At 46.1% G+C, this 18,248-nt stretch overlaps 1 protein-coding gene across 2 annotated transcripts in view; it reads left to right on the top strand.

Annotated features, from left to right (window-relative positions):
- SLC38A10 (solute carrier family 38 member 10) overlaps positions 1-18,248 on the top strand; it is an 81,718-nt gene that overhangs the window by 43,918 nt on the left and 19,552 nt on the right. For both annotated transcript variants that reach the window (XM_081180856.1, XM_081180855.1), the window contains exon 11: positions 11,903-12,059. In XM_081180856.1, the coding sequence (XP_081036982.1) occupies positions 11,903-12,059 (157 nt within the window). The remainder of the gene's footprint in view (positions 1-11,902; positions 12,060-18,248) is intronic.

Genomic DNA, 18,248 nt, shown 5'->3' with positions numbered 1-18,248 from the left:
CGCCACTCTTTCTCTAGTACAAAGCGCCTTCTCCCAAGGGCACTTTGCAGTAGAGAAGGTCGTGTTAACATTACATGTGGCTTTCTGTCACATAGTTTGGCCCTTGAACAATCTGTAACGAAATAGCCACCAACTAAGAATAAGTTTCCTGGATCAGGCTCTGGGTCCATCAGCATCCTGTTTCCAACGATGACCCATCTGGGAAGCCCATGAGCATGGCATGAAGGTGAAAGTTCCTCCCTGCTGTATTTATCCATGTTCTGGAATTCAGAGGTGCAAGTGAGATCTGACACAAACCATTTTGGCTTGGAGGGCTTCTCTTCAGTGTGCCAGCTCCCCAGGCCCTCTTTCAGAAAATATTCAGTCCATTCCGCTGCACCTGGGTTTTGCATTCCCCACTCCCACCCACACAGCAACAGACAATCAGCATTCTGCAGCTACTGAGCATTCTCAGTCCTTACTGGGCTACTTCCACCCCATATTTATATTTATATTTATATTTATATTTATATTTATATTTATATTTATATTTATATTTATATTTATATTTATATTTATATTTATATTTATATTTATATTTATATTATTTGCAAGCCTTGGGATTTCCAGCAGAATGCAGATGTCTCCCACTTGTTTGACAGTAGCCCCTCTTTGGCTGAAAAAGTGTCAAAACACAGTATCTGAGATTGCCGTTAGTATATGTTGTTGTTCTAGGTTCCTTTGGGAGGGAAGGGACCTAGAATGGGAGATGGGAGGAGAGGAAGGAAAAGTCCAGTCGGGCAAGCTGAAGTCCACTCTGTAACCCTTGACTTTCTGTGGTTGCTGAGCATGTTCAGTTCTCTTTGGAATGTGTTGGAGGGTTCCCCTAAAGTTTTTGCTTTTTGTTTCTTGTGTCTGTAAAACTGGGGTCCCCCAAGCCTGCTGATGGTGTGGGTGGAGGAGTAATGTGGTTTTGGAACTTGATATAAAAACATTAGTATACAGTGGTACCTCTAGTTACGAACTTAACTTGTTCCAGAGGTCCGTTCTTAACCTGAAACTGTTCTTAACTAGAGGCGTGCTTTCGCTAATGCGGTCTCTTGCTGCCGCTGTGCCGCTGGCACACAATTTCCATTCTCATCCTGGGGCAAAGTAATCAACTCAAGGTAACTCTTCCAGGTTAGCAGAGTTTGTAAGCGTTTGTAACTCGAGGTACCACTGTAATTAAATATATACTGTTTCTGAACATGCAAGTTTTGTTTCGTTGTCATGGCTGAGAGCTCTGTTTTCCGTGAATTTGGCTCACCTTTTTTTCAACCACCTAAGCTAGTTACCACCATCACTTCCTGTGACATTACCAAAGCTATGTTTTGCATGAAACAGTATGAACTTCTGTTTGCTCTGAACTTACCGCCTACCAATTTTACTGGACAACCCCCAAGTTCTGCTATAGTCTTCTATCATCTCCCCCTTTGTTGCCTCCCCCCTGCCCCTGCTAAAAATCCCCAAATGCTTTCTTTGTATGTGCTCCCAAGTCCTTGACTGCTGTGGCTGTTCTTCCTTATGTCTTTTCCAGTGAGATAAAGCTTTTCGGAGAAAGGGCAACATGAACTGTTTGCAGCATTCCAAATGTGGCTGGATGTCAAGCGCGCTTCCCTGCCAAAGGAGTGCACATAGCAGATAGTTAAGCATTTATGGTCAAAGATACCACTTACAGTCGCTTCTTCAGCTCTGGATAGCTATGCACACCCATCCAGCATCTATAGAGCAGTTGCAGCAACAGGGGACCCTCCCCCAGTTTATGTATCTTCCTCAAACGGGCTGCATGCACGCAGCTGGAGACTGTGCCTGCGTGGAAACGTCCTCTGTTCCTCGCTTTTCAATCCCCTCCTGGTTTGGGGGGACAGTGCTGTAGGAGAGGGTGGGGAAGCACCAGGCCCTGTAGATCTCTACAGCTTATTTTGAATTTCAGTAATACTTTGCACTCCTCCATGTCAGATTCTCTATGCTTCACAGATCAATCTGGAACTGGAGAGCAGTTAAGAAAATGCATAATACTTTAGTGTTCTAGGCCAGCTGCTTTTTCTATGCACCTGACAGCATTTTCGCATGCATGCTCGTGATTCAGCAGATCAGCATGATTTCCCTCCTGGCATAGTGATTCCCATCATACAGTGAAAGTGCATGTCCAAAGAGCAAGATCACACCTCTGTGGGATGAAGGAGGAGCCTTTTGTTTAAAGCCAGATTTACCTTCACTATGTGAGAAAAGCGGTTGCTTCCTGCTCAGTTGTGGGTTGGTTTGTTTTTGGAACCCCCTCCCCCACTGCTGCCGTTGCAGGATTACAGTGGTACCTCGGGTTAAGTGCTAAATTCGTTCCGGAGGTCCGTTCTTAACCTGAAACTGTTCTTAACCTGAAGCACCACTTTAGCTAATGGGGCCTCCTGCTGCTGCCGTGCCGCCGGAGCACTATTTCTGTTCTCATCCTGAGGCAAAGTTCTTAACCCAAGGTACTATTTCTGGGTTAGCGGAGTCTGTAACCTGAAGCGTATGTAACCTGAAGCGTATGTAACCTGAAGCGTATGTAACCCGAGGTACCACTGTATTGCCCGCCCCCATCACCAACAGCTGCTGTTGCATTTCCAGGGACAAAACCTGCGCCCATAGGGGTTTGTGTACACTTGGTTCCATATGGGCAGAGTGAGTGTTTGATACTGGTATGATACTGCTTTAAACGTAGAGTGCAGATGAGGCCTCATGTTTCCATTCCTGAAGCTTTCAGGAGGCTCCCCTTTGCTCTTGATTCGGTGTCTCTCCCTCCCCGCCCCCAAACATTGTGGTTGGGCAGGTGGAGGAAGACAAGCGTTTGAATATGAGCTCTTTTGTGATTCTCAAGGTACCTATTAGGCCAAATCACCACTGGAATTTACTTTGGGAACTCCCCTCTTGGCCTCTCATTCCTTGAACCTGGAAATCATTCCTGCTCTTTCCTTGCACCCAACATCTGCTGCTGCTGATATATCCACAAGGCTCCAGGGACCCTCCCCCCCCGCACTTTCCTCAGCTGTGGCCCCTGATGCCCTCCGTCTGGGAATGGTTCCCTGACCTCGCGTCGCACCTCCGCCTTCCCAAGCATCTACTTCAGTTCATTGTCATTCCGCGACTGTCCTCCCACTATCACCCACGGGTGACACAGAAGCAGGCAAAGTTCCTTTATTTTTATTTAAGTGCTCTCACCCACCATCTTGTTAATTACTTTGCTGGCATTACGGGAAGCTCAAGAAAAAGAGGCCATTTTTCTTCCCTTTTCCATTGAGGTCACTTCTGCTCATTGCCTACAGATGCCTTGTCATCTCCATTATATTTAACGGTCTTGTCACCTGCAAATCGGAAGGGGACTTTTAAAGACGTTAACCCTTTCAGAAAGCCTGTGCTTGGAATATGTCTTTTTTCCGTCTTCTTCTGGGAATTAATAAATCAGGCTTTTCCCTGAGGTGATGATGAGAAACATGAAGTTCTAGGGTAGCTTGGCAGGGAGGGGCCGGGGGTATCACAACACTGGTCAACCTTTCCAGGTTAATCTATACGTAATGTGCGGAAGGGTTTGGTGAGGGCAACAAAGTCTCTGGCAGTAGGTTGGCCAAGCCTCTTGGCTGTCACAGAGAGTTGGGGCAGTCTGAGGGGCCTGAGTTGTTAAGATCCTAAGAGCCTAGTTGCCATTGGCTGAACTGTTCCGGACTTACAGAGGGGGTATGACAGGCAAAAGGACCTCAAGGAAGGCAAGGAGGGGCAGAGCAAACAAGGGCCTATCAAAGGAAAGTTGGGAGTGCTTCAGAGAACGAATTGAAGGCCAGGAGATAGAGGATGTGAGGAGCTAGAAACTGAGAATGGGAGGTGGAAGGGAGAAGAGGGAAAACTGCAGGAACTTGCAGAAGCACAGAAGGCAGAACTTTATATATTGGTTTGAAATTTGGCTGAAGCAGGGACGCAGATGGCATTGTGGTCTAAACCACTGAGCCTCTTGGGCTTGCCGATCGTTAAGTCGGCAGTTCAAATCCGTACAATGGGGCCTGCCAACCTAGCAGTTCAATAGCATACCAGTGCGAGTAGATAAATAGGTACCGCTGCAGTGGGAAAGTAAACAGCATTTCCATGCGCTCTGGTACTCGTCACAGTGTCCCATGTGCCAGAAGCAGTTTATCTTTTTATTTTTTTAATATAATTTTCATTATTACCATTTCCAAAATCACATTCAAATATACATTTCCACCGTTAATATATTTATTTTAATTAAAGCATTCAACGATTTCCCTTCTTCCCCTTATCTGGTTCCTTTCATTTTCCCACCATACCTGCATATTCTTATTTATCCATTTAGATCAATTTCCAGAAGCGGTTTAGTCATGCTGGCCCCATGACACAGAAAAACTGTCTGTGGACAAATGCTGGCTCCCTCAGCCTGAAAGTGGAGATGAGCGCCACACCTCACAGTCAAATTCGACTGGACTTAACCATCACGGTCAAATTCGCCACACCTCACGGTCAAATTCGACTGGACTTAACCATCGACTGGTCCTTTACCTTTACTTTGGCTGAAGCCCTCTTAGTCACACTAAATGTTATGAGCTAGGCAGCTGACCAAGGCCAGGAAAACACTGGAGACATTACTTCTGAAGAAAAGATCCTGAAATGTGAATGATGGGATGCTTGAGTGAATGATGGGGTCGTTGAGTTTTCAGCTTTGAGTATGTCGGGAGGTGAAGTGAGGCATTTGGGTGTGTTGGCTCTATACTTAATGAGATTGATACACCGGCGAAGCCAAATAAAGTTAATTTCCCACAAAGGACAGGACAGGCTTGCGGAGGAGAGAACAGCACGTGCAGCCGGAGCTCTGCTTTCTGTTTGGCTGCGGCTGTGCTCACGGCTGAAGAGAGAAGCTGCTTTCTAAAGCGAATGGTGGCTTCTCTTATCAGCAGTGGGGGTTGCAGAAACCAAATCAAAAGCAGAGAAAATAAAGCTCCAGCTGCTCTCTCGCATGCACATAGCCCGTCTTTGGGTCTTAGCCAGCGGTGTTTGCACCCTGCTTCTATTTCTACTGCTTTGTACTTCTAAGTGGAGAACTGTCCACAAAAGAGAATAAGCTTCATTTGGCTTCTCAGGTGTTTTGAGCTTTATCGATTGGGAAGAAGGCAGCACGTCTAGCCTTGGAAACTCCAAATGCCTGACTTCAAGTCTGTGATATAACTGCAAGCTGTGGTTGAGCATCCTAACTCGGTTCTGTTTTCAGCATCTCACACACATGCACACTCCACCACCTCTGCCATGGGGAAGGACCATAGTGATGGTAGAGCTCCTGCTTGCATGTAGAAGGTCATCAGTCCAATCTCTGGTAGGTAAAGGACCCCTGACCATTAGGTCCAGTCGTGGCTGACTCTGGGGTTGCGGCGCTCATCTCGCTTTATTGGCCGAGGGAGCCGGCGTACAGCTTCCGGGTCATGTGGCCAGCATGACTAAGCCACTTTTGGCAAACCAGAGCAGCGCACGGAAACGCCGTTTACCTTCCCACTGGAGCGGTACCTATTTATCTACTTGCACTTTGACGTGCTTTTGAACTGCTAGGTGGGCAGGAGCAGGGACCGAGCAACGGGAGCTCACCCTGTCGCGGGGATTTGAACCGCCGACCTTCTGATCGGCAAGTCCTAGGCTCTGTGGTTTAACTCACAGTGCCACCCGCATCCCTCCAATCTCTGGTATCTCCAGCTAAAAGTATTGGGTAGATGGTGGTGGGAAGAACTGTTATAAGAAAGAAAGACCAGCAGCCACATTGAAGTAGAAACTGAAGTGCCTCTCCCTCAGGAGTTTGTCTCTCCTTTATTGAATGCCACCCCTCCTTCCTGTTCACACTTTAATCTCTGAAGAACCAATAGTGTGTCACACCAAAAGGACCTCTGGCTCGAGAGCTTGGAGAGTCCCTGCCAGTCCAAGCAGACAACACTGGGATTGAGGCACTGATGTTCTGACCCTGGTACAAAGAGGCTTCTGGTGTTGGGGAAACTTGTGCTCAATGATAGAGCACAAGCTTTGCATGGAAATTGTCCCAAGCTCAGTCCTTGACATCTCAGTTCAGGTTGGAAAAGGCTCGTTCCTGATTGAAAGCCTTGAAAGCTAAGCAGTCCTTGAGGACAATAAGGAACTAGATTGTGCCACTCGTCTTCCTTCTTATAATGCCCTACATTCTTCATTTATTTTTTTACCTAGCATTGCTCAGGGATTCTAAGGCACCAAAGAACTCGGTGCAGTTTTGAAATCAATCAAAATGGCATCCAATTTGTATCTAAACATAGACGAAAACCTACCCTTTTATCTCAGGAACCTTCATGCAAAATTTGTTTACAACATCTTAAGAGGTGTCCAAATGCACAGCAAACAAACAACTTCCCAAAATATATCGCAGATTCACTTTCTATTGTTCTTCTGCCATGCCTTTTCTCCAAGAAGCCTAGGGAATTGTGCACCTTTCCCCTGCCCTTAATCTTCACAACAACCCTGTGAGGTAGGTTAAGCTGGGGAAAGGGAGGTTTACTTTGATGCTCACAAGAAATGTCAGTAGCTATCTGCTCAAATATCAGCAGTTTGGGGATACTGTAATACTGGTTTTAACAACTGATAGTTTTAAGGCAAGACAGATGTATTAGATGGGGGAGGATTGAATTGCTTAATAGTCTGCTTTGTAAAAAGCAGAAAAAGTAAGGCAGGTTTGAGGACCTGTATGCAGGCCTACCAGGGAATATTTTTTCAATCTTTCAGGATAAGTGGGTGCATGTCTCCCCTTCCTTCCCTGCCCTTTTCCCTTTGCCTGACTCATATCTATCATGAATTAAACTTGCACAATAAGACAAGTGACACACACAATGTCCGTTTTGGATTTTCATGGGAGCATAGTCTATTCAGGGCAAGCTGTTTTGCATGATCATCTGAAGGATGGGTGTGAGCCAGTAAACCATGTAAAGCAATTCTGTGTGAATCCGGTTTTAGAGGTGCTAACCTGGGCTCAGAGCACAATATAGGAGTTTACTGACTGGGTTTCTGCAACAGGGAATTTGCCTTTTTTTGTCTGGCTCTGCACAAGGTTTCAGCCTCACAAGTGCAAATTTTGATATGGACCGTGAGGATTTTCTTTGATAGGCCAACTGTACTGGATGATTTTGGCTCTTTGGGGCACTGTGTCCTATGGTAAAAGCTGGCCTCCTGCTCTTCCTATATTCCTGTTCTGATCAATAATGATGAAGACGTTCTGCTTATTTAGTGAGGAAAAGAAGGAGGGAAAGTGAATAGTCTGAAAGTGCATCATTCTTGAACGTGTTTTGTTGCTTTAGGAACCATTCACAGAAATTCTGTGTTCTTTCTCTACGCCGTTCCTTTGCTGAGAGCTGACACAAACTCTGTTTTCACTCATGCTCCCAATGCAGAGGCCTCAGATCCCTTAGCTTTCAGGAAGTGGTCAAGGGCAGTGCTAAGGGCAGAACATACAGAAATGTGCAGCCTGACAAGATGTTGGTTTTTCCTGCACACCCGTTCCATGAAGTCACGCTCCTGTGGGAATGGTTGACCATTTTGCTGCCTTTTCCTTCATGACTCTGGCCAAGGATTTGGCCCCTTCACTGCCTCAAATCTGTAGGATGGGTTATCAAGAGACCTTCCACTTTGGCTGACATTTGGCTCTCTTGATCTCCCAAGTTTCATTCTCCAGAATGGCTGAATACCTGACCAAATTTTCAGTTCATCCATGTCTTTGTCCTTACTCTGTTCTCTTCCTCCACGGATGTCTTCTTCCATCAAAACCCTTCATCCCCCCGACCTGCTTGTCTGGGTCTCAGTGTTCCGTTTCTCAAGGGCAAATCTTGCCAATCCCTGTATCAAAAGTGTCTTTCATTTTCTCCTTGAGCATGGACCACCTGTTCCCACAATTTTTTAAACATTTTTTGCAGAACTCTCCATTTGATGCCCTGCAAAAACCTCTTCCCTAATAAAATCTGCGAGAAACTAGTTGTTGAAGCTAATTCTGTGAAATGCCTATAACTGATTGACATCTGGCCTTTTGCTGGCCCATCCTCTGTGAAGAACTTTGCCACTTCTCCCCTCCTCCTCCTCCTCTACCCTTTGCATTCTCTGCAACCTTCCCCATTTTTAATCCATTCTATCTGCTTGTTACATATATCCTTAATTTAAGATGGTGTTTTCCCCTAAATAAAAAGAGCACAGGAAACACTTGGCTGTGAATACTGGACAGTGTAACATTAGACTGTACTGAGGATCCCTGGGCTGTAAAATGTAGTACGCGTGTACTACACACGTACACACACTTTTCCTAGCATGCGTTAGCTAGACCGGGGCTTCACAAAGGTTAAACAGAGCTGCTGTCGTAGTACTAAAGCTGCAGACCAACTGGTGTTGAGTGTATAGTTTATCAACTGATGGATGGTGAGTTCAGCCCTGCGCAGTCAAAATCAAACAGGTAGATTTGCCTATTTGAAGATCTTGCTGCCTCTGAACGCAGAATGTGGCTGGGGTTGTATGAGCATTCAGTCCTGTTCTGTGAATGAAAGTTTGACATCCTTGTTAGAAGAGTGCAGTTCAGGGGCCACTGTTCCTGGTTAGTCAAGAAGGCCGAACCACTTGAGAGAAGCCTTTTAGGGTGTCTGCCTCCCAGTTGGCAGTGGTGCGAGGGACTCAATGGCTGCCCCTTCTCCGCAGTGAGCTTTGGCGCCTTCTTACTAGCACCTTCTACAGGGAACATCTCTTTCATTTCAAAATACAGTCGTACCTGGGAAGTCGAACGGAATCCGAATGGAACGTTAGGAAACCAAAGTGCGGCTTCCAATTGGCTGCAGGAAGCTCCCGCAGCCAATCGGAAGCCCCGTCAGATGTTTGGCCTCCAAAAGAACATTCGGAAACTGGAACACTCACTTCCGGTTTTCGATCGTTCGGGAGGTGGAACGTTCGACTCCCAAGGCTTTTGGGAGCCGAGGTACGACTGTATGAAAGAAGACTAGTCCAACTTGGAGGTATTCCACTTGATCTGCTAGCCCTTTGAGGAGGGAGAGTGCGTGACCTGAGGCTTCCTTATACCTTAACCAGCCCTTTTCTGCATCCCTGTTGACTTATTTGCCACCTTCTGGCCAGTATTACTGGCGTGGTTTTTTGACAGTGCCTTCTTGGTTCTCCCAACACCTGTAATAGTGGCATCGTTGACATGCAGGCCAGGTTCCGTGTAAAGCCCTTGCAGTGACAATTACAGTGATTAACTAGGTAAAAATAATACATCAGAGTTTAATTAAATCTCCTTCACTGTCAGCCAACAATCCACCCGCTCGTCTCTCTCTCTCTGCCAGTACCCTTTTTCATTTAGAGTTTGGCAGCTCTGCTGCTCAAGCGAGGCAAACGCTCCTGATGCCCATATTGTTTATCCGTTATTATTGTGTATCTGCTCAGCTGATCACCCCTATCCAGTAGCCCATAAATTACTGAAACTTCAAGGGATAGCTTAAATCAAAGTGCAATATGTGTGGGTATATTCCAGTACAAGCAATGAAACTGCTGTAATGACCAGGAAAGTCTAGAATTCTGCTGCCTTAGGAGGCAAGACCCCTCTAATTTTGCAACTAAATCCCACAATCAGTCATGAAAATTAAAACGATATTGCGCGCATTTGCATAATCTACTCGCAAAAAATCTTAGGATAGAGATTAATTTAGTGGGGAAGAATACAGAATGGAAGGAACGTGGAGCGGAGAAGTCCTTCTTCCAACAATCGGGAAAGTACTGTATTTTTTGCTTTATAAGACTCACTTTTTCCCTCCTAAAAAGTAAGGGGAAATGTGTGTGCATCTTATGGAACGAATGCAGGCTGCGCAGCTATCCTAGAAGCCAGAACAGGAAGAGGGATTGCTTCTTTCACTGCGCAGCAATCCCTCTTGCTGCTGTGGCTTCTGAGATTCAGAATATTTTTTTTCTTGTTTTCCTCCTCCAAAAACTATGGTTTTTGTCTTATGGTCTGGTGCATCTTATAGAGCGAAAAATACGGTACATCTTGGTTTGGTTTTAATCCTGAATCATCAGCTCATGTTGTTGCCTTGTTTTCAAGTCATCCCCTTCCAATGATAGCTGGACATCATTTTAAAGTGGAATAAGATTCCCGCCCCCCCCAAGGATGTTTTTGCATCTAATATCAGATTCTGTGCAAATTGGTTAGGTGCTCCAAGCACATTTCAGCTCTTCAGAGCACAGTTAATGGGATCATGCATGTCTGTAGTCCTGTGCTTCCATCTTGCTCTTCTTTGCCTTGTTTAGCAATTTCTGTACACCCTTAGGCCTAGGACACCTGTGCAGGTTCTTCCTCTCTCCTCCCTCGTCTCCTGAATTTCAAATATCAAGTTTGATGTTTCCCCCCCAATTCGGTTGTGACAGGAATGTACAAGATGCACAGAAAACTGCATTGTTCAGGGTGGAGACTTTGTAAGATGGGTGCGGGCTTATCCTATGCAGGCAGGGCCCAAAGGAAGGGTGAGAAATCTGGCGTATTTCAGATGTTGTTGGACTCTCCCTTCCCCTCAGCCCCATCTAGCATGGCAAAGGTGGGGAGGATGAGAATTTGAATTGAACAACCTCTGGAGCACCACAGCTTCCCCACACCCACTGTGCTGAAGTCTCATCAAACATTTTTGTGGGTCTGTGCATGTTCATTTGCTGCACCTAAGGATATTTTCTCAGATGACAGGGCTGCCATACATCTGGAATGTCCTGGACATAGCTGGAAGTTCACATTCTTAAAAAATAGCTAAAAACTTTAATTTTGGGGGTGAGTATGCACACAAAAAACAAAACAACTTTTTTGGGGGGAAGGGGGGGAGAAAGGAAGGAAGGAAGGAAGGAAGGAAGGAAGGAAGGAAGGAAAGAAAGAAAAACTTTGCCCCCAGAAGCTCAACCTTTGTGTCCGGATTTTCACTTTTTTGAAATATGGCAACCCTATCAGATGACAATCTCCAGATTTATAGAAGCTTTATACCTGATCAAGTGATCCTTTATAAGGAATTTCCAACAGCCAAGTTTCTGTATTATTTGTTTATCTGAAGTGGCAAGAAACAAATGTGGCTGCAAAATATCAGTTGTACACTCCTCATCTGTAAAGTGGTAGTCGTGATTCTTATATCTGACACTGGTGATTAACGAGTTGGGGTGCAATCCAGAAATTAGGCATATGGAAGTATTTGGAAATTTGTGTAGCTTAAGAGCACTTACACGGAAGGACTTATGCATGCATAGTTTTCACTGGTAGATTGCACTGTTAGTGAGTTCACTGTAAAGTGCAGTTTTAATGAGACACAATCTATATTGTAGTGCTCCAAGGGAGTTTGTGGTAGTGGTGCTGCTGAAACCCCTGCTGTGGTTGGTTGAACTGCTGTGATGTCACAGAGAGCACTGCTGGGCAGAAAAAAAGATAGAAAGGGTCTCCATTGGCTGAGTCGCTGAGAAGGAGGCAACGACAAGCAGAAGGGATTAAAAGAAGTAGCAGCAGGGGCTTAGGAAAGGAAAATGCAAGGGACCTGAGAAGGCAGCAGGGCAAGGGAAGCTGGAAGAGAGATCTATGAAAGAAGTGTGGAAGAGGGAAAAGTTCTGAATAATATTACAAGAGAAGTTTGTGGCAGGGAGATGAGTGATAAGGGAAACCGGTGGAGTACAGAGGGGAGAGGTGCCTGTGATCAGGAGTTGCAAAGCTGAGAGATAGAGATGTTAGTTTTGAAATAACCAGCCTAATATTTGGCTTCTAGTTTCTGTTAGATGTCTTTATTCCACCACCACCCTTCCTTGTACCCTGTCTTTCTTTGTACCTGCCATTAAAAGATCTGAAACATCTCTTTCACAGATCATATTGTGGATTGGCTTGGGAGTATTGGTCATTAGCACGTATACCACCTTATCAGCAACTGAAGACATCCCAGGAAAAATAGAAGCGGTGGAACCAGGCAAGCTCGCAGCAGAAATAAAGAAAGTGTCGGATCAGGACTCTGTGAAAATCTCAGGTACGTGCCACTGTGTTTGGGTGTGGTGTTGTGCCCTTATCTCAAGGGTTTCCACTTGAGCAATAGAACTCCGCTGCCCCCTTCACACCCTCATCAAATCTGCTGCAAAGGGTTGAGCAGGGCTGCCATAGGTCTTGAATTTCCTGGACATATCCGGGATTCGTCTGCTGAAAAAAACGTCCAGGTGCATGGCAGCCCATATTGGAAGTGATTTTCCTAAAATATAGCTAAAAAAAACTTGGGGTGGGGTGGGGTGGAGATTTTGCAAAAAATTAAAATAAAATAAAATAAAGCTCAACACATTACCATAGTTTCACTTTTTGAAATATGGCAACCCTAGAGTTGGAAGAATCTCTAGCACCGATTTAGGGGGTGCGCTGGAGGGGGTGGGGAGAGAAGAGTGGAAGGACATTTACTGGTGGAACAAGAGGCTTTGCCTTACACTGTGTTCCACCCCTAGCTCCAAAAGAGCCAAACAAATGGATTCTTTTCAATACTACTGCTTCACCTCATCCGCATCTCTGCAGGGTGGTTGTACCCTGTAAACAATTTTTAAAAAAGGGTTTTCAAGAAAGGGTGAATGGTTGTCATCTCAGTTGTTTTCTTGGGATTGTGTGTGTGTGTGTGTGTGTGTGTGTGTGTGTGTGTGTTTTGAGATGGCTTGTTAGCATATTATTGTCCTTTTTGGGGGGAGATCTGCAACGTGGGGAGGCCACAGCTTACGGTGCCCCCTGGTGAATTAAGTTAAGAACTACACAAGCGCCCGTTATCAAAGACTCTCTGTGAAGCCTTGAGATAGCACTGTCCAGGCCACCTGTATGAAGGGCACTAGCAGCCAAAGCTGTGCCGTTTCAAGCCTCTCTACTGATGATGTATTTCCCAAGGTTTCAATAGTGGCCCATTCATCATGCTCAAAATTTATGTAAATTTATGGGAGCCTCCTTTCTTTTTCCTTTCCTCGCCCCCCCCTCCTTAAAAAAAAAACAAAAACGTGGCATGGATATAAATTTGGAGCTAGTTTTCGTCCTGACAAAGGCTGCGATTATGCTTCAGCTTTGTTTACTGGCTTGCATTATTTATTATTTGTTTACTAAGGTTGCTGATGGAATTATGGCTTGGCACAGCTGCAGTCCCACCTCACAAGGCCATCGCAAGCAGGTGTCTGCTGCCCCTCGACTGCCCCTTAACTCAAGCAAGCCGTGTGTTGTTCTCCCCCCACACACACACCGGCACCCTCTTCACCTATTCTTCTTGAGTTGACTGGTTTTTGTTGTTGTTTTGTTCCCAAGTGGCTTAAAAAATCATTGTGAAGACAAAGAATGGAGGCAGTCAGAGGGAAGGCTTTATTCTGTTCCCTTTGAGGCCTTTGCTGTGTTCCTGGTGCAGCCTGGAACTTTTCTGATAGAGCCTTGGCGAAGAAGTTCTCTCCTGGGGTTCACCATCCCCAGCAGGTCTAGGCTTTTGTACATACCTTGCCTAGCTGCAAGGCAATACCCTTCCTTCCCCTTCCTATCGCACCCATACCATTTTGAAGAAGAGGGGGGTGACGCTGAATTCAATTACAGAATCTTGGGTAGTTTCAGAGCATCAGCGGCTCAAGAAGCTGCCCAAACTGCCTCTTTAAACGGCAGAAGATCTCTTGCCGCTCACATCTCTTTCTCTGTTAACCTCAGAGGTGTGCGAGAAACTGGAAGGTGATCCTTCTGCAGCTAATTGAATCTTGGACTCAGCCCGATACTTGCCACCTGCTCTGATTTTGCTAGGTGCTGGCTGACATTAAAACATGGCAGTGTGTTGCACTTTCATCCCAAAGAGGGGTTTGTGTGTGTGTGTGTGTGTCCTGTGGGATTTTCTTAAAAGTCCTGAGAATTCCAGCTTTTTAATTTTAGGAATGGAAATTGCCAGCATTTGAAAATAAGCCAAAAGCTTGCTTGTTTTCTTTTGAACCCTCAGGTGCATTGTATTGCAGTTCTTGCTACAGCGGTACCTCAGGTTACATATGCTTCAGGTTACATACGCTTCAGGTTACAGACTCTGCTAACCCAGAAATAGTACCTCAGGTTAAGAACTTTGCTTCAGGATGAGAACGGAAATCGTGCTCTGGCGGTGCGGCGGCAGCGGGAGGCCCCATTAGCTAAAGTGGCGCTTCAGGTTAAGAACAGTTTCAGGTTAAGAACGGATCTCCGGAACAAATTAAGTACTTAACCCGAGGTACCACTGTATTTCCTTCAAACAAACAAACAAACAAACAAAAAAAGGTAAAGGGTTAAATAAAACACGTCATGCTGAAGGTGGCAAATTTAGGATAGGAATAGCCTATTATAGAGCATAGCTTGCTCACTAGCTGCAGCTCAATATCTTCCTGGCTAGTAAAACTCACACGCAAATTGTTAATTGCAGGCCGCTGAAGTATACAAATTAGCTGTAGTCCTCCAGTTCATAGTATATTTATGATGTGGCCCTCAGGGCTGCAGAGTTGTCCACTCTTGGAATTAAGCAAGCTTGCAGCCTTGGAGGAAGACGAATCGCACCTTTCACTTTGGGGGTGCAGCTGTGTAACCCTCCCTTTGCCTCACCCCCATTCTAATACGCATGTTAGCATTGGAATCTAGCTCGTCAGCTTTCCGTCCATTTGTTACCTACTAAGGAGGGGTTTACACAGTCGACTGCCGGGACTGGTTTGAGGCCTCTTGTTTTCATCTGTGACGCTGACAAATATGATCGAGCCACTCTCTCATGCCACTTACATTATGTGTGAATGTTGTTTGTGCCAACTGGATATGTGATAGAGAAATTTAAGTGAGTGCTTTAGCCATTGTAGGCTTTGCATTATTTTACTAATGTTCTACATTCATTCATTCATTCATTCATTCATTCATTCATTCAGATGTAGAGTCCCATCCCCAAACCTCAGGGCAGGTAAGAGTTTGGGGGTGCAAGTGGGTAAGAGTGCAGAAATAAGATTATTTCATGAAATCCTGCCCCGCTTTGCCAAGTCTACTGTGGGCCGGAGTTCCCAAGCTCACAGTGGGCTGTTGCCGAGAGTGTCTCTCCTTGCCCTTGCTGACTGAACCTGACACAGAGATGGTATCATTAAAGGGCATCCTTAGTAGACCTCAAAGATCACAAAGGAACTTGAGGGAGGGACTGGGGCTCGGTTGTTTAGGGTTTTGCCACTCACAACCAGCACTTCAAATTGTGCCCAGGAAAGAATAGGAAACCGGTTCCAATCACAGAGCATTGGTTTAACGTTCTCCTGGTGGCCCCGGCCAGCCAGCTCCATTCCTGCCGCAGTAAAAAGTTCTGGATTGTTGTCAAAGATGGCCACATGTTGTTGAGCTGTAGTTGGTTAGTCTAGTCTTGAGGCAACTGAGGAACGATAGCCACCTGGGGCACTCTGAGTGGAAGGCTCACAGTTTTCTCTCTCCAGTCAGAATGGGCGGGGATGTACCCCTGGCCACCCCAGAACAAGTCGGTTTAAGCCACACGTGTACAAAAGCTCCCTCAGCTACACGCGAGAGGGAACAATGCAGAAGAATAGGCCCTGAGGGAAACCAAACAACAATGAACCCAACTCCCAAGGCATGCTGGGAGCGGCACTGTTCCACCGGAGTGGCGCTGCTTATTCATCGTGTTTCCGTTCCTCATGAGATTGCCTTTCAAGCAGTTGCTCTCTGTTCCTCTGCCACCTTCCCTCGACCGCGGCTTATTCTGCTCCCCGGGCAGATGCATCCTGTCATTCAAAGCATGCATGGGGCTGCAGCGTTGCTCGGCTGTCCCTGGCGCACCCTCCTCCGGCCCACATCTGTTTCTTATTTCTTGCACGAGCCTCTCGCGGAAACACATGGCTTTTCTCTTCAGGCAGCATGCAGTTTGTTTTTAGCCTGTCCCTGACTTTGGGCCCCTCCTGTCTCCCCCCCCCCGCCCCACTTTAATTGATGGGTTGGTGTGTTGAGGCAATCCCTACAGCCACCCTGTGCCTTTTCTTACCCTGCCTTTGCCATGCGCCCCTTGCCTGTCAAGTGTGCGCCAGGAGGTGCAGTGTGGGGGTTTTGTCGTGTGTGTGTGCGCGCGTGTGTGCGTGCATGTTATTGTTTTTTATTGCCGCCTTTGATGTTGCAGAGCCCAGAACTGTACAGACTTTCATTAAAACCCTGCCCCGTGGGCCTGGGGATTATGAATATTAGAACGCTGCCCTTTTATGTGAACACGTATTGACCAGCGAACTTCGAATAGTGTTTTCACTAACGACACCCAAGTGCCCATTACGCCCCCATCTGTATTGCTGGGGGTTTACTGTCAGACGCTCTTTGGGAAGGTATAAAACCTCTTTCAGAGAGGCTCTGCTATTACACACAGTGCATACGTACGTTAAAAGGTTGCTAAGCTGCCTTTGAAAGCACATGAAGGCAATTACCCACTTTTTTAAAAAAAAAGAAAAAGAAAAAATCTAATTAGGCAATTTCTTTCTGCTTTTGAAAGATACCTTCCCCTCCCCCAGAGGGTCTCCCTGGGCGGATTAAGATTTTGTAATATTTTTCAGCTCCTTACATGAACATCATTGCTTAGATTCCACCCCCTCTCCCTCTTTCCTCATCTCTCTGTGATTTTCTATATCAAAGACTTGATTCACGTTCTTTCTGTGCTCTTTCCCTGACAGTTTCAGACAGTCATTTAAGCAGCCCAAATTGGCCGCAGCGTTTTGTTATATTTTATCTATCCACTCGGATTCCCCCCCCCCTTTTTTTTTTGCATCTGATGAGACATGGCTCTAGCTTGGTGTCTTGTGTGCGCTGCTGGTCTGTTTAATTTATGGTCGTCATGTGCAGTTATCGGTGAGAGCCTGCAGTCCTGACATCTGCGTTGCATGCAGGCCAGAGGGGATATAGGGAAAGATGGGGGGGGGGGAATGCAACACGAGCTTCTAAACTTGCACCTGTGGCAGGCATTTTTGGATACACCTGCCTTGTCATCCCTGTCTTCCTCCCCACCGCCAGATTGCTTTTGGTTATTCTTCAGACGAGAATGCCGGGTTCTGTGCGAAACGTGGATTATGCACCGTTCCCCCCTCGGCTTCTAATAGCTGCTGGAACAGCTTGGCTCACTGGAGCACTCCCTTGTGCTTTGGGAAGAGCATTCTTTTAATAGCTCCTGCGACACAGAAAAAGGAGCTATTGCCCTGCTGTCATTTTTTGTTCAGTTTTACAGTCTGTGTGTCAGGAGAAAATGGTGAACTAGTTTCCCTGATGCCATTCAGTAACCTTGCGAAAGCTAGCAGCTACGGTCTGTACTTCTTGGGGGAAGTCCCTCTCCTCATTCTTGCCAGGCATGTGCTTGCAGAATCATCTGCAGCCCCATTGGGGGGGGGGCTCTGCAAAATGCAGTCCGATCTTGGAATGTCGCCCATGCTAGAGACTCACACACAAGTCAGGATCTGGGCTGACACTGCAGCATGATATGCTGAGCATCCTAAGAAGGACTTTGGAAAGACGTTTTGCTGGAGGTTCCCACCACCCCACCCCCTGGTCCCTATTTTAAAATGCATGGCGCATGACTGTCACCTTGCAGGCTAGGGATCAGAACTGGGCAACCCAATCTGATCCTTTCACCATACCTATTCCTCCTCCTTCGTATCCCAAGAAAGCCAGAGGTAGCCAGTGAAGTACTCTGTAATGCACCTGAGTTATTCCCAGCTTGGAAAACATCTCACTGGGGAAAAGACTTGTCCTGCTGATTGATTAAAGTCCCGTTCTTCTCTTAAATACTGTGGGGTACATTTTCGCCAAAGGCCTGATTTATCAAATGGAAGGAATTACCCCCTACTTTCAGATGAATTAACTTTGAAGGCATCTGAAGTTGTGCAATAAACAAACCGTTCTCTTTTTTTCTCCCTGCCTAAATAATTGCCACTGTCCGCTGTCTTCACCTCTCTCTGTCTCAGAAGTATCTCGTGTGTTTAGCAACTTGTGCTGTCGGTACTCCATGTTGTGCCATTCAGAACTGTGCAGGTTATTGAACTTTAACTTTCATAGTCGCCCTCCCCAAAGTGTTGACAGTTTCAGATTTGCACATGAGAAACGGTGCTGCCAGTGGGCATTATACCTGCCCTGTATAAATAACATCTTAGCTCCAGATGATTTTTCTCCCCTTTCACAGTCCTTTGAACCATTGGCGAGAAACAAGGCGATT

This window comes from Podarcis bocagei (genome assembly GCF_964188305.1).
Source record: "Podarcis bocagei genome assembly, chromosome: 2".
Lineage (NCBI taxonomy): Eukaryota > Metazoa > Chordata > Lepidosauria > Squamata > Lacertidae > Podarcis > Podarcis bocagei.
This window is presented reverse-complemented; position numbering and strand designations above follow the sequence as displayed.